This window comes from Syngnathus typhle, linkage group LG14 (genome assembly GCF_033458585.1).
Source record: "Syngnathus typhle isolate RoL2023-S1 ecotype Sweden linkage group LG14, RoL_Styp_1.0, whole genome shotgun sequence".
In the NCBI taxonomy this organism is placed as follows: domain Eukaryota; kingdom Metazoa; phylum Chordata; class Actinopteri; order Syngnathiformes; family Syngnathidae; genus Syngnathus; species Syngnathus typhle.
Genome location: NC_083751.1, coordinates 6853153 through 6868389, shown reverse-complemented (window position 1 = coordinate 6868389; position 15237 = coordinate 6853153). Strand labels below are relative to the sequence as shown.

The 15237-nt window shown below is 41.1% G+C and overlaps 4 protein-coding genes across 4 annotated transcripts; 2 read left to right on the top strand and 2 right to left on the bottom strand.

The window, feature by feature from the left end:
- Positions 1–3377: 3377 nt before the first annotated feature.
- Positions 3378–5929, bottom strand: aldh7a1 (aldehyde dehydrogenase 7 family, member A1). Its single transcript, XM_061296948.1, has 2 exons — positions 5801–5929; positions 3378–5365 (listed from the first exon to the last, which is right to left on the bottom strand). The coding sequence occupies exon 2, from the start codon at positions 5358–5360 to the stop codon at positions 3738–3740; it is 1623 nt and encodes a 540-aa protein (XP_061152932.1). The 5' UTR covers positions 5361–5365; positions 5801–5929; the 3' UTR covers positions 3378–3737.
- actl6a (actin-like 6A) lies at positions 5913–10499 on the top strand. The gene is made up of 14 exons (XM_061296959.1): positions 5913–6081; positions 6710–6786; positions 7129–7303; positions 8073–8173; positions 8255–8352; positions 8605–8699; positions 8872–8978; positions 9155–9244; positions 9315–9376; positions 9517–9631; positions 9738–9818; positions 9930–10025; positions 10112–10198; positions 10266–10499. Exons 1-14 carry the CDS (start codon positions 6057–6059, stop codon positions 10344–10346), a joined length of 1290 nt encoding a protein of 429 aa, XP_061152943.1. The 5' UTR covers positions 5913–6056; the 3' UTR covers positions 10347–10499.
- A 204-nt stretch (positions 10500–10703) lies between these two features.
- mrpl47 (mitochondrial ribosomal protein L47) lies at positions 10704–12301 on the bottom strand. Its single transcript, XM_061296973.1, has 7 exons — positions 12150–12301; positions 11809–11957; positions 11668–11728; positions 11506–11602; positions 11296–11426; positions 11110–11205; positions 10704–11030 (listed from the first exon to the last, which is right to left on the bottom strand). The coding sequence occupies exons 1-7, from the start codon at positions 12299–12301 to the stop codon at positions 10919–10921; spliced, it is 798 nt and encodes a 265-aa protein (XP_061152957.1). The 3' UTR covers positions 10704–10918.
- Positions 12302–12517: 216 nt separating this feature from the next.
- Positions 12518–14509, top strand: ndufb5 (NADH:ubiquinone oxidoreductase subunit B5). The gene is made up of 6 exons (XM_061296980.1): positions 12518–12667; positions 13039–13124; positions 13400–13466; positions 13545–13606; positions 14016–14122; positions 14293–14509. The coding sequence occupies exons 1-6, from the start codon at positions 12550–12552 to the stop codon at positions 14411–14413; spliced, it is 561 nt and encodes a 186-aa protein (XP_061152964.1). The 5' UTR covers positions 12518–12549; the 3' UTR covers positions 14414–14509.
- Positions 14510–15237: the final 728 nt, after the last annotated feature.

Sequence of the window (15237 nt, the reverse complement as noted above, 5' to 3'; positions counted from 1 at the left end):
AACAGCCTTGCATATTTTTCACCCAAAGATAATCCAAGGAAAAGAAATACTCTTCTGCTTTTATTTATTTATCTCTGGTGAAAGGTGTCTGGATTTATCAACCAGATGAGATTCAGTCAGTCCTAAGGCACATTTTTGCCCAATCAGGTCCCCCGGTCTATCGCTTGGCAACCAAAAGGGGAGGGGGCAGATTGTAACTATAAAAATAGAACATCAATAGCTCTATGCTGAGGAAAAAAGGGACACACATGTCGGTCGGTTAGGATATAAATAGAATCTGGGAGCCTGGACAGGTTATGTTGTACAGTAGCTCATTTGTATTGTCACCTGCAGCACATAATATAGGACAGAATTTTGCATCAATGCAAAATGAAGCAGAGTAACGGTGTAGGATTTGAATATGTGGCAGTTTTAGGATTCTGGATGAAATAATATGATTTGACTTTACAACCCCTCCTATTTATTAAGCAAAAACTGAGAAAGGCTTTGGGTGAATGTGTATAATGCACACAGGTATGCTTCCTCTTATTGTATTGATGGTGGTTTGTATGAAGGCAAATTTTTTTGGCTTATACAATGAATTTGAATGCATCCCACCCAATCGATGATGTGGACAGTCATGCAAGCGTTCTGTTATGTATTTAAAAGTACTCTGCGACTAAAAGATAAAAAATATAATTATAAAAACAAAATACGCAAGCTATTCAGCTGCAAAGATTGGACAAATTTTTTAATGAGTACTAAAATCATTTTTTGAAAATTGTATTTGAGATGTTGTCCCACGTGCGGTGCCAGATCCAAATGACCGCCATTTAATAATTTCACAGTATCAAAAGCAATTAAAAGGTGTAGCAACAGCAGGACCTTAAAAGGCTTTATCAGGGCTGTCTTATCCACCAGACATCGCCCGGGGAGGCTGGCCGTTGCCACGGCAACCTTCACAAATGGCTACTGACGTCAAGAAGGTAGGAGAAATATCAGGGAGAGCCAGAGCTTCTATGCATAATGGATTATTGAGAAGGGGGGGGGGGGGGGAGAACTTGTCTTGAAGAGTGTGGAGTGACTTAAAATACGCACGTGCTTGACTCACTGCTTCTTTCTGAGGTAAATTAAGGTTGACAGTTAAAGCATTCACTTGTTGGCTGGCAAACATGAAATGAACCATCTTCATTCAAACACTGTGGAGCACGTTATAATTCCTAGAATAAGGAATTTTTCGAGCCGCCTGTAAGTACATAATTGTAAACACTGCAAATTATGTGCAACATGGATTTGTGGAACGGTAACTACAGTTAAGATTCTTTAGAAACAGTTTTAATTTTTTTAATTGATCTATTATTCTAAATTTGGAAATCCAGGCTTAAATATTATTGCTGTTGTTTTGCTATACAATGCCCAAGAATACATTGCACTAAAAGTTTGAATTTCTTGACGACACATTATACTTCCCTGGCTCCAGCACCACTTAACATGGTAGACTTAGACAAGATATGCTTGCTTATGTGTTCCATAAAATAATAATAATAATAAAAAAATTAAACTAAAACAAATAAACAGTTTTGCATTTAAGTGATTGCATACGTAAGCATGCTTGAGTATGGATGAGAGCTGAAGAGAGACTGAAGTGCAGTATAGGACATGGACAAATATTAAGACAGCAATGACATCATTGTCTTTTGCATTCATACCCATTTACTTCCATGTTATTGTCAGAACTCAAGCTACTGATTGCGTAGACACCCTCTTGCCCGAACGCAGTCAGGCCCCCCAAAAAACAAAATCACAATTTATTTTACCGAGCAAGTTCACAATGCCCATTCATTCAGGTTTTGATTCGACAGTTTACTGCATGTTCTCTCCCTTTGACAGCTTCTTGTCTAATCTCAGTTCTATTGTTGGCACACGGGAGACTGTCCGAGTAAAGGTTTAGTGAAGTGCCCTCATCATTTCTGTGATAATGTCTCTCGTGATGTGTTGGAATTACAAGATTGGTGAGCTGGATGCCAATTGTGGTGTCAGGGTCGCCGTTTGCAGAAGGCCCAACAGAAGAAAGAAAACGTATAAATGTTTAACTCAAATAATATTTAGGTTATCCAAATAATAGTATGCATAACACACTTGGCAAGGGATAAATGCAAAGTGAAAGAATAACATATGGAGGGCCTCTCCTGTCTTTGCTAAATCATTCATGTCAAAGCCCCGAAGAATTGTCAAGTGGATGTTTTGTGGGGAATTTCCATCACTTCTGCTATCACAGTTGCAACAAACGACATTAAACATGAATCAACATGCTCTTATGTTTCCACCGAAGTGAATCACAATTTGGAAGGAAGTATTGAGCAACGCAGATGTAATCATGTCAACCTCTTCCAATAGCTCTCGCTATGGCTACACCACAATGTGGCGATATTATCATTCATTCATGATTTTGATCTCATGGTTTGACTTGACCTTTGAATCTAGCACAAGTTTAAAACATGACAGGTATGATCAGTAAGGACAGATATCCATCCATCTTGGTAGATTTGTACTACATACTTTTCTGACACGCAATAATTATATGTATCCTGTACATGAAGCTGTAAATGGAAAAAAAAAAAAACGGCACAGAATTAACAAGAAATAAAACAATAATGATGCGGCTTCCTACCTACTGCAAGAAGAACCACACAGGAAGAGGGTGTTTTCTGTGTAGCTCCTTAATGGGGTGGACTGGAAAGCGTGCTGTGGTTTTGGTTCTTGCTTTTGCCGACCTGTGGAGAATTCAGGGAGGAGCAGTAAATGGAGAGCGAGTGAGAGAGGCAGAGCTGGAGTATGAGTTAAAGACACAGTGTTTTGCTTTTGAAATTTGTCATGCTTCTGTAGCAATGTAGGAATTCCCTAATCCCTAATTTAATTTGATAGTTCAAGTGTCATTATTATTGCCTTAAATTATTAGACTTTTGAGTTAATCTTGAATGAAGCACTTCTGGACATTGAACAACTCATACCAATGCAGGCTTTCTTTTCCTGTTAGAACTTGCGAGAAGATTTCGCAGTACAGCAATGATGGCGCGGTGGTAGTTAAAAAAAATTCTTTCAAATTTTACAAATCTGAAATAAAACATTTGTGTTGACTTAATTCAGTGATGGGAAATTGCAACTGTATAAATATTATATTTTTAACGTACTTTTTCCTTCTGGTAGTAATCTTGTCATTTTCTACTCCATTTTTTTGCATATTGTGTAAGAGTGTACGATGAAATGTTTAAATATTTTGGTGTCAACTAGCTATTGTTTACCCAAGGTTACTGAACTAAACAAATTAGACCTGCATAGAATTGTTCAAAAATGATGCCAACATTTCAGGTGTGACGAGTCAATAACTACGATGATACTCATGTACTGTACACTTTTATTTTCTATGCGATAGAAACTAATAACATAACCCATTCCATTGTTTCTGCCAGAAGAGGTTGAATTTTTTGTATTTTAATAGAATTAAGTATCTGATACAGTCAACTTGATTTCCAAGTGCTTCTACAAAACTGCTCAATCAAATTCATTAATTAAACACCGTCGTCAGGGTTGGAAAGAGTTAACCTTTGCACTCCTGATACATATCTAACCCCTTCTGTGCAATCTATGAACATATTTTTCCCATAAGTGTTTATAAAGTTGACCTTTTCTAATTCACAGAAGCGATATCAAGGGATGATGACGTGATAGTCATTGCTGCCCCGGTTCCTGAATAGGTGTCACTCAAACTTGATTCCTTGTGCAAGAGGAAGATCCTTGCTGTAGTTGATGGTGCAGGTTGAGCGCCTCATGTACTGCTTCCAGGAGTCGCTTCCGGACTCTCTGCCTCCTCCTGTGTGTTTCTCTCCACCGAAGGCGCCTCCGATTTCAGCACCGCTCGTTGGAATGTTGACATTCACGATGCCACAGTCGGACCCTTTCGGCCCGAGCCAGCGGAAAATCCGCCCGAGATCTTTGGTAAAGATGCTGCTGGACAGGCCCTGCTTCACCTCGTTGTTCCACGCAAATGCCTCCTCCTCGGTTTTGAACTTGAGCACGTACAGAATGGGGACAAATGTTTCGGTGTGGACGATCGAAGCGTCGTGAGCCAGTCCGGTGACGATGGTGGGCTCCACATAGTTTCCAGGACGGTCCATCACTTTCCCTCCGCAGACGATTGTGCCGCCTTGCTGCTTGGCCTTCTCGATTGCCGACAGATACTGCTCCACCGCTTGTTTGGTGTGCAGAGGCCCATAGAGGGTGGCGGGATCCCACGGATCTCCAATGCGAACTTGCTTGTAGGCTTTGGTGATCCTCTCAATCACTGTGTCATGGACGCTCTCGTGCAGCATTAACCTTCTCGTGGTAGTGCAGCGTTGGCCAGCGGTTCCAACAGAAGCGAATACCGCAGAGGGGACCACCAGATTAAGATCGGCGTCCTCAAACACAATGATGGCGTTGTTCCCGCCGAGCTCCAGCAGCTTGCGGCCGAACCGTTCTTGGACCATCATGCCCACCATCTTACCAACGTGCGTGCTACCAGTGAAAGACAACAGATCCACACGCTCGTCTTTGGCCATGGCTGTGCCAATATCAGCCCCTCCGCAGGTCATGGAGCAGATGGCACCTGGGAGGTTGTTCTGCTCCAGCACCTCAGCTACGATCTTTGTTACAGCCACGCTTGTAAGAGGTGTGGATGGCGCTCCTTTCCACAGGCAAACATTGCCACACGTAAGAGCAAGGGCGTTGTTCCAGCCATAGACGGCCACAGGAAAGTTGAAGGCAGTGATGATACCAACGAGACCAACTGGGTTCCACTGTTCGATCAGGGCATGGCCTGGTCTTTCTGAAGGCAGGACGGGCCCACCAATCATTCTTGACAGACCAACAGCGTAATCACACACGTCGACATATTCCTGAACTTCTCCCACCCCTTCAACATAGATCTTTCCCATTTCTAGAGATACTAAGCTCCCGAGAACCTTGATTTTCTTTCTCAGCCCATCTCCAATCTGCCTGACGATCTCCCCTCTTTTTGGAGCAGGAATATCAGCCCACAACTTCCAGGCTTCCCTTGACTTCTGGACAGTTTCTTCATACTCCCCCATTGTAGCTTGGGTTACTCTGGCAATTGGCTGGTTGTTGGCGGGGCAGTAGGAGGTGATAACCTCACCACTGCCTCCCCAGCTGCCATTGTAAACACCGGGGTTGTCCTCAGAGAGACCCAGCTCCTTCAGCCAAGCGTATTTGGGTTGGCTAATAAGAAGACCTGACATGGCTGCTGATTGGTGAACAAATGGCAATTTATTCTTCAAGAAGAGCCTGCTGTATCGGGCAATGGTCAAGTTGAGGCAGTGCTGCATGAGTGCTGCAAACAGTAACAATAAAAATGTATGATTAAACAGGTCGTTTGCAAACAACCACAACTTCTTCACAAATTGCAAACTTAAATGAAATTGTGATCGTTTTTTCAATGATTTTCCTTGGAGGTAGCTCAAACGTCATGAAATTGATCATTATGTAAGTTTAGATTAGTAACATTTGTGCAATTTTAACAGCTTTCACAACTTTTAAACTCCAAAAAGTGCGTGCTCGTCATGTGACCTCTTTCTAATTCTATTTTCTACAAGTGTCATGGTCGCCAGGTCCGTGCCACGCTATCGAATCGACCGTGGCTCAAGGGCCTAACTTTAATGTTCTGTGAAAAACATAGACGTGTAACTATGAAGTAGCGACTCGTTTAAATGTCCCCTCCAAATTCGTACATTTTTTAAAAGGGGCACCTTGCAGCTTTTTCACTTACTTTGCTGTGTAGTACGCAGGGCCACGTCCGCTGTCGAGCATGGAGCTGTGTCGTCGCGTGATTTATTCGTCACCACCCCCGCGGCTGTGCTGCTCTCTCATTGGACGGCATCTATGACGCACAAGTGGCGCCCGCTTCGTTACGGATCAATGCTAACTACTGCGGCTCTTTTGTTGTGATTAGCCGTGTAGCGGTTGTGATTCTGCAATAATAGCGCACATTATCACATAAACGCTCTGCTGTGAAAAATTACAAGATGAGCGGCGGAGTGTACGGGGGTGGTGAGTGGTATCAAATGTCCTAAAAAGGCATTGCGTTCCCGTATTGTCCCTCTGTAGTTTTGTGCATAGCTGGCTAACTGCGCTAGCCAGGCTACGTGTTAGCCGCACGGTTGGTTATTTATTACATCGTATCCTATGCATGAATTTTGAAGCTTTGCGTTTACACTTAGTTATTTATGCCAATATGTTTATTTTTGTAGCAGTTCCACACCGTTAAGATCACCTTGAATTGTACCGTTTTAGCGCAATGAAATGAATGAAAGTGGGCAGGACTAAAACAGTAGTTGCTAATGTAATAAGACTACGCGTTAAATAACATAAGTGGTTTTTGGGTGTTTACCATTATTTTATATTTCTAAACACTAGATTTAGCTTTAGAAAAAATGCTGTTGCAATCAGCATGATCACTAATTTCATTCATTATAATAAGCTAATGTATATAATATAATATACCTTTTGAGAAGATGGTTTAATGTAAAATTGTAACTGTCTTTATAATGTTGTAAACTTGACTCCAATTGTAGTGGTGTGTGTGTGTGCGCGTACATATGTATATATTTTAGCTCAGTAGGTTGAAGAAAAATATTGATTCTGAAAGGAAACTACAATATTGCTGTCTTTTCTACAGATGAGGTGGGAGCTTTGGTGTTCGACATTGGCTCATACACGGTCAGAGCTGGCTATGCAGGAGAAGATTGTCCAAAGGTAATGGCCTCTCAAATAACTATTTCAATGTGCCCCCCCCCCACCCCCCTTTTATTCTTCATCATTTCTCTGGGGTATCTTGATGATGTCAAGAAATGAAGTCTTTTACTCTGGAGACAGGTGGAATAAATTGAGTTCATATAGTTGTGGACGACTTGCTTGTTTCTGATTTGTATGAATGTTCAACCTCCAATCTGTTACGAACATGTCAGTGCTAATCTAAAAGAGTTACATGAGAAAAAAGATGATTATAGTCTGGCAGTGAGAAATGAGACAGTATTACATACTGAAATCTTGAAACTTAAGGAGTGTATGATTTATTTCCCCCCCCCTCCCTTCAAGGCCGACTTCCCCACGGTGATCGGTGTGACCATTGACCGTGAGGATGGCACCACTCCCATGGAGACGGACGGCGACAAAGGCAAGCAGAGTGGCACCACTTATTACATCGACACCAACCAGCTGAGGGTCCCGAGGGAGAGCATGGAGGTCATGTCTCCACTCAAGAATGGCATGAGTGAGTATTTGTATGTTACCTTTTCCTTGACAAAAGTACAATGGAACCCCCAAGGCCAAATGATGTCAAAATATTGAGTACCTAAAAAGTCACACTAAAGTTTAGGTAGAGTGTCTCAATTCTAAGAGTGGTTAACGTTTTTTTTTTTTATATATATATATATATATATATACACGCATGCCGCTTTTAAGAATGTTAAAAAAATATGTGGGTGAGGCACATCTGTAAATGTGAGTGACCTTCACAGTACAGCTCTCTTGTTATCACGAAAAATAAAATTTGTAGCGGCTTTATCACCTGTTCCTTAAATCGGATGAGTGATATGACAGAAATCCAGCTAAGGTGCAGCAGTCAAGAATTATAGAGCCCACAAATGAAAAGTATGCCGACCCAGCTGATGATGCTCATCAGGATGAGGATGAAAGTATTTCAAGGCCATTGTGACACCAATCTTAATTGCAGAAAAGCGGCAGTGTGGGACCGTAGCCTCCCTTAGAGGGCTGACCTGGAACATTGGTGCGCGCAGCTCAAATTATGATCTAAAAAAAAACTCGCCGCTGCTCTATTTTTCACGACGGAACTGACCTAGTGGCGGTGATGAAACAATCCTGTTTTTTGTTCATAGTTGTCCTTGAATTTTGTCATTATTATTTTGTTATAGCTAGGTTTGAACAGAGTCAAAGGCAAAAATGTGGCAAGCTTTTGTGAGCCACATAAAAGGACAAGGTGTCCCTGACACTTTTTGTTTTATTTTGTGCCACCAACATAGTTGAAGACTGGGACAGTTTCCAAGCTATTTTGGATCACACCTACAGGATGCACTTCAAGTCAGAACCAAGCCTGCATCCCGTACTTATGTCTGAAGCATCAGTAAGTTAGTCTCCCTGCAAAGAATCAATGACAATGTTTTTTTCTCTTGTCAAATGATGTTTTTTTTTCCCCCGTCTACAGTGGAACACACGAGCAAAACGAGAGAAACTGACCGAATTGATGTTTGAACACTACAACATTCCCGCCTTCTTTCTTTGCAAATCAGCCGTGCTGTCCGCGTATCCTTTTTGCACTTCCTTTTAAATAATACTGCTTTATATAATGTACTCAGCATTGTGTGAAGGTTGCATGTTCTGCTAGTTCTTGTATGAGAATTCTCTGGGTGCTCCAGCTTCCTCCATATTCCAAAAACATGCACGCTAGGTTCATTGAAGACTCTAAAACTTGAATGTTTCCGTGAGCCCTTTGATTGGTTGACAACCAGGCCATGATGTACCCTCGTGTTGCTACAATTCCTTCACTCTGAGAAGCTTTGCCAACGGCCGGTCGACGGGCTTGGTCCTGGACAGCGGAGCCACACACACCACAGCCATTCCGGTGCATGATGGCTACGTCCTCCAGCAAGGTAACTCGTAATCATTCCTTTTATTTTACTTTCACAGATTAATTGAATTTGATTCAAGTTTGACCTGTAAACATGGAAAATGTGAGCACAAATCACAACACCAATTGTATCATTTTTTTTTAAGTTCCCCTGAGCTGCGTACTGTTAATGCAAGTTTTGTTTTCTGTGACAGGCATTGTCAAGTCACCCCTGGCTGGAGACTTCATGAGCATGCAGTGTCGAGAACTCTTCCAAGAGTTAAACGTTGAAATAATTCCACCTTACATGATTTCAACAAAGGTGAACCTCCCCTTTCTCATTTTTGGGTTTGATGCTCTTGACGTACGTAATGGTAATGATCAGATACGCAGTGGTTCACTTTTCTAAACTCTTATGTACATTTCAATCACTTTGAAATAAGGAATCAAGTGTAGATGCACAATCTTAAGTAGAAATTTACATCACTATCATGACAGGATGCAGTGCGAGAGGGGTCGCCGGCCAGCTGGAAGAAAAAGGAGAAACTACCTCAAGTCACCCGCTCCTGGCACAACTATATGTGCAATGTCAGTAATAGCCGCAAACCAAGACACAATTTTATGCTACAATTTGTACAGCATGTTTTTGCGATTACAGTGTGTCATCCAAGATTTCCAGGCATCCGTGCTGCAGGTGTCTGATTCGCCATACGACGAACAGTAAGAAAGTCTAATCTTTCACCGTCATGTTTATTTCTCCACGTAGACAATAATGTTTTATTTTCAACTGAAATGTGTTATTAATAATTAGTTGGTCATAATGTAGCGCCTCAATCATGCGTACCATCTTCTTCCGTCAGGGTTGCTGCCCAGATGCCGACAGTGCACTATGAGCTTCCCAATGGGTACAACTGTGACTTTGGAGCGGAGAGGTTGAAAATACCCGAGGGCCTTTTCGACCCCTCTAACGCCAAGGTAGGCTTGACCTCTTTTTGCAGTATATGGAGCATGTCCATCAGTGAACGGCACACTGCTGTAAATGTTTTGGGTGGACTAACAATGTCTCATGATCCACTGCCAGGGCTTGTCGGGAAACACGATGTTAGGAGTCGGCCACGTGGTGACAACCAGCGTGGGAATGTGCGACATTGACATTCGGCCGGTGAATATCAACAGTTGCTAAGGCAGTGATTGTGATCATGCTTATTGGTGCTCTGAAACCATTTGTAGTTAAAAATCACTCGTTGAGGCTGGTCTTTGTTTTCCGTGCCAGGGTCTGTATGGCAGCGTAGTGGTGACGGGAGGAAACACGCTCATTCAGGGCTTCACTGACCGACTCAACAGAGAATTGTCCCAGAAAACGCCACCAGTATGTGCTCAGCTGCCTCTTGTATTGTATTTTGGAGAAAGAGTTTTAGTTCAAAACAGTAAATGGACATGTTTTTTTACTTACAGAGCATGCGACTGAAGCTTATAGCCAACAACACAACAGTCGAGCGCAGGTTCAGCGCTTGGATCGGAGGCTCCATCCTTGCATCACTTGTAAGCATGCGCAAAGTGCTGCTGACATTTCTGAGTAGCCACGTCAAATATTTTCCTTGTCTTTCAGGGAACCTTCCAGCAAATGTGGATCTCCAAACAAGAGTATGAGGAGGGAGGAAAGCAGTGCGTGGACAGAAAGTGCCCTTGATTGATGAAAAAACAAATAAATCTCATTTTGTATTTTTTTTTTTTTTTTGAGTTTGTCCACATACCGTGTTTGTGAATGTGTTGTAGCAGCATACACATTCACAATTAAGTCTATCACTTTGTTGAAGTGAAATTAAATTTCTTTGCCATAATATTCAGTGTGCTGCCTTATCTTCAGGTGGGAAGTGGTTCACGAAACCCTGACGGCAACTAAATTTGCATTTTTTAATTTTTTTCGTAATAGCAATACTTATGAGGTACCCATGAAAGTTCCATCTGAATAACTCGGGAGTGTTTTGTTAGAAAGTATGTGGTGCATAAACTGTACAAAAAGAAATAACTCACCATTGAAAAAGGCTTAATTTCCCAAGTTTGAGTTTCAACTCATTAAAATTATTTAATTGTTGTTCAGTGGCTCCAACTTATTGTGATTTTAGAAACACAAAAAGTCACAAATGCACACTAATAGTTTATAGTACATGATCGTAGTTGTGATGTTTAGACAATAGTTTCCGTATCTAGAAGGAAGTGATTGACAGCGACTTGTATAGGACAAGAAAGAAGTGAAGGTTTTCATGAAGCCGGAACTTTCATCTTGGGGAACCTTTCTTGAAGTTGGGCCAGCTTTTTCTTCTCCATATTTCCTTTCCTGAACTTCGCCCTTAAGTACTTTTCAATGCGTAATCTACAAAATAAACAAAGGGGACATTTAATGTACAACACGCAGTTTTCCAACAAGACAATGCCTGTGTATTGTATCCTACCTGATGTGCGGTTCAACAAACTTGGGCGTGTAAAACTTCTTTCTCTTGTATCTTCTATTCATATACCAAGGAATGGCATACTCTTTGAATCGATACCTAGATCAAGGGGGGAAAAAGGTTAAGCTGAGTGAAGGAACATCAACACTTTGTTGGAAACTTTGAATGTGTTAATGTACAAACGCTCACCAATAGGTATATCCAAACACGTTCCTCCTCCAGTCCCCTGGTCTACCCTTCTCTTGGCCCGTTTGGAGCAAACGCAGTGAAGTCTCTCTCTCGGTCACCACAGTCTCTACCCTGATCATTGACCGCTGAATCTGGGTAAAACAAGAAAATATATTATCAGAAAGATCATGCCTGTGATTTTTCAAGAGGTCATTCTAGCATGGTAACAACCTTTCGTAGTCTCTCCGGACTCGGCATCGGAACCCTTTGCCTTTTTGCTTCCTGTTCCAGTGTGAGCAGCATGTTCTTTTCTTTCAACAGCACATACCTAAAAAAAGATAAACACTTTAAACCCTCTCGCATTTTCATCAAATTTAATCTATGCAATGTTACCAGAGTTTGTGCAAGTCCTCATTGCTCTTGGTTCTCAGTTGCTTGGCAGTCCATGGTGCACCTGTAATACGATGAGCCCCAAAAAATAAACAGTAGTGAGGAATAAAAATAGTTTACCATCTGAAAGTGCTTCTGTTTTACCTGATTTCACATTGCTTTCTCCCCAGTTCTCAGGAAGGTCAAAGAACTCATCCAGTCCCCTTCTGTGGATACTTGTGTGGAAGGCGTGAGACTGAACCAAAGAGGTGCTTTGTCTGTACCAGCACTGGGCAACAAGAGGTAACTTTTGCCTGATGGAAGCAAATCATGTTTAGTTTACTTCTCGTGCAGCCCATAAATAAAACACATGGCTGTTTGATATTTAAGTTTAATCGCACACATTTCAACCTGCCATGTGTTTTGAGGTCAGAAGAAAAATCTTGGGTTAGCACTAAGCTAATGATGAACCAGCACAAAACCGTATACATAAAACAGATTCTTACCTGCAAAGAAAAGGGTTGGGATTCATCAAATTAGCAGAACATTGTTGAATATTTATCTGCGACGACAATCGACAAACATTCTGCAGCTGTTTGCAAAGACTCAAAATACGACCTGAGGAAGAGGACGTCGCCATCTTTGCGACAAACGTCATCCTCACTTTACCCAGCATGCATTTCTGTATAATTTTATTTTAATATATATATCTATGGGTACATGAGGGTAAATATTGTTGAAGACACCCATTCTACTATTATGAACAACTTTTAAATGCTGTAAAATTAAAATAAAAGTTCAGACCATCTAAAAGTATTTGCCCCTACCAATTATGGCGATTCTCGCTTCATGTCAATCAAGAGCCAATCACAGCTCGTTTTGTTGGGTCGCCATCCCACAGTAGCCATGGTGGGAATGAGTCTACTCAGGTCTGCTGCTGCTATCGCAGCCAGACTGAGTCCACTGAAATCTGGAAATGCGGCGACAAATTTACTTGCTCGAACAATACCGCGGACAGATAAGGGTAGGTGACACTACGACTGAGTCTACCGTAGGAATTTTGTAAGAGAAAATTGAAGTTCCTTCTTGTGACCTTGCTAAAGGTTTTTGTTAGCATGCTAATGATAGCTCGCTGATACAGTTTGCATTGCAGGCAATATGAACACTTTCAATCAACTTCATATTTATTATTTACGTAAATGCACCTGAAACCTTTCTGTGGTCGTAAATTATGACATGACATGTCCAAATTTTCTAAATCTGCAAAACTGCACCAATTACTTAACAATAAAATCTAAAAAAAAAATCAAAATTTCAAAGATTGTTAGAGCTCACTTTAGTATTCCCCCACATTCACTCATCAGTTCTCTTAAGTTTCTACATTGTGTATTTTAGTGACTGTCCGTTGGGGAGGTCATGGTAAGAACATGTTCGTCATCAAACCAACTGAGTTCTATGACAAGAGATTTCTACGTCTGTTGGTGAGTCTAGAGGAGGCATTTTATACTTTTTTTTTTATATATAAAAAAAGAAAAGAAAATTAAAACACTTCACAGGTTCATTAATAATAGGCACTAAAATACACACAGAGTAAATAATTTCAGTACACGCAATAAGTTTGCAAACATTTTGTCACCACGATGACCAAGACGAACCTAGAACATGCGACGAAGTGTTTAATGTTGATAAAATGGGAACTTTAGAATCCATACCTATACTGAAGACAACAATGAACTCTTTCTGCTTTTCCACCCAGAAATTCTACATCCTGCTGACTGGTATTCCAGTGGCTATCATTGTCACATCAGTGAATCTCTTCATCGGTGAGTGAGTGATCCAACACCTTGAATTCAGCTCAACTTTGATTCTGAACTTCAATTATGCGTCCTCTTGTTGTGAAGGTGAAGCGGAGCTGGTGGAAACCCCTGAGGGTTATGAACCTGAGTACTGGGAATACTACAAGGTATGTAGCTGCTTCCCCGGCATAATCAATCATAGTGATCAACATTATTTTTACTAAATGTTTTAATCAGAGATCCAAATGAATTAGAATGAAAATCAGTTGTTCAAATTACTACCAGAAGATGGCACCAAAGCCCACGCAGTAGAAAAGCAAATAGCCTTGCTTCGTTTAAAAATCAAATAATCCCAACTCCTTTATGTTTAAGGTTAGTGTAAAATGAGTATGAAATGATAACATATTCTAGGATGAATATATTTATATATTAATGTTTAGATGCCAATTATATGTAGATTTTCGCTATTTGTGACCGAGCTCTGTGACTGTTAATCATTAAATTATTACAAGAGAAAGCTGCAGTAATCCATTCAATCAAAATGCCATGTATGCATCATTCCTCGTGCTTTTGCAGCACCCCATCACTAGGTGGATTGCTCGGAATATCTATGACTCTCCGGTAAAGGACTATGAAAAAATGATGGCTGCAATCCAAATAGAAAAAGAGAAGGCAGACATGAGGTAAGCACTTTTTATTGTTTCTCAATATTTTGCTCTTTTGCAAATAGCTATTTGTGAAGGATTTGTCTTTTTTTTTTTTTTTTTTTTTTTTTTTTTTTTTAAATCCCAGAAATTTTCTCTATATTGTCAATGACTGTTCATTGAGTGAATATTCTGTCTGTGGTAAATAGGCTGGCACAGCTTGAGGTGCGCAAACACATGAGAGCGAGAGGTGATGGCCCCTGGTTCCAGCTGGAGACCCTCAATAAGGATCTCATCGACTCCAGCCCCAAATCAACACCTGATAGCTGAACCAGACTGTTGTCAGTACACTGTGCTGGTCTGGTCCACTATTTGTACATTTCCCCCCACCCCCCACTTCACGCTTAAATAAAATATCTATGTGTACCTTTTGTGTTTAAAATGGTTTCATTATAGCTTCATTGATTTATGAGGACTAAAACCACATCTGGGCCAAAACGAGATTTCTCGTCATCATGCCGAGATTTAAAGTCATCATGATGAAAGCGACTATTGATTATAGTGACTATTGCACGTTCCCCTGCCCAATGTTTACAACAATAACATTTTACATTCCAAATCATTCAACACACATTGGAATTCAAACATGACAAATGTCATAAAACACAGACGTAAAACCGGTTGAGATTGAGAAACTGAGCAATTTATCCTAACCATCTATTTTTGTAATATCACGGATGACCACTATGGGGCAGGGTCGAGCTGCATGAATTTATCGGCGCACAAAACAGTATTACCTTTATTTATGTCGTTTGCAAAATATTAATGTTTTTACTAGCTTCATTTATAGTTTACACAGATGGAGTGATAGTGTTTTTATCCTTGCACCGTGTAAATCGCATCCTTCCAGTGTTGGTGGTCACGCGGTGTCATAGTAAGCGTGGGCGTCTGCACAAGTCACCTCCAGACGTGGGAGTGGCTCCTGTGCAGAAATGTTCCCACGCGATGCTATGTCACGCTGGAAAACAAACATACGTCGAAGCCTCCGTGTCTTTAGCATATAATTCCGCCTCCTATATGATGTCTCAATTGGTCATTTACAGTATCAGCATCATGCCCCCGCCGCCGCTGTTCTCTTCCACCCTCTCTCCAAT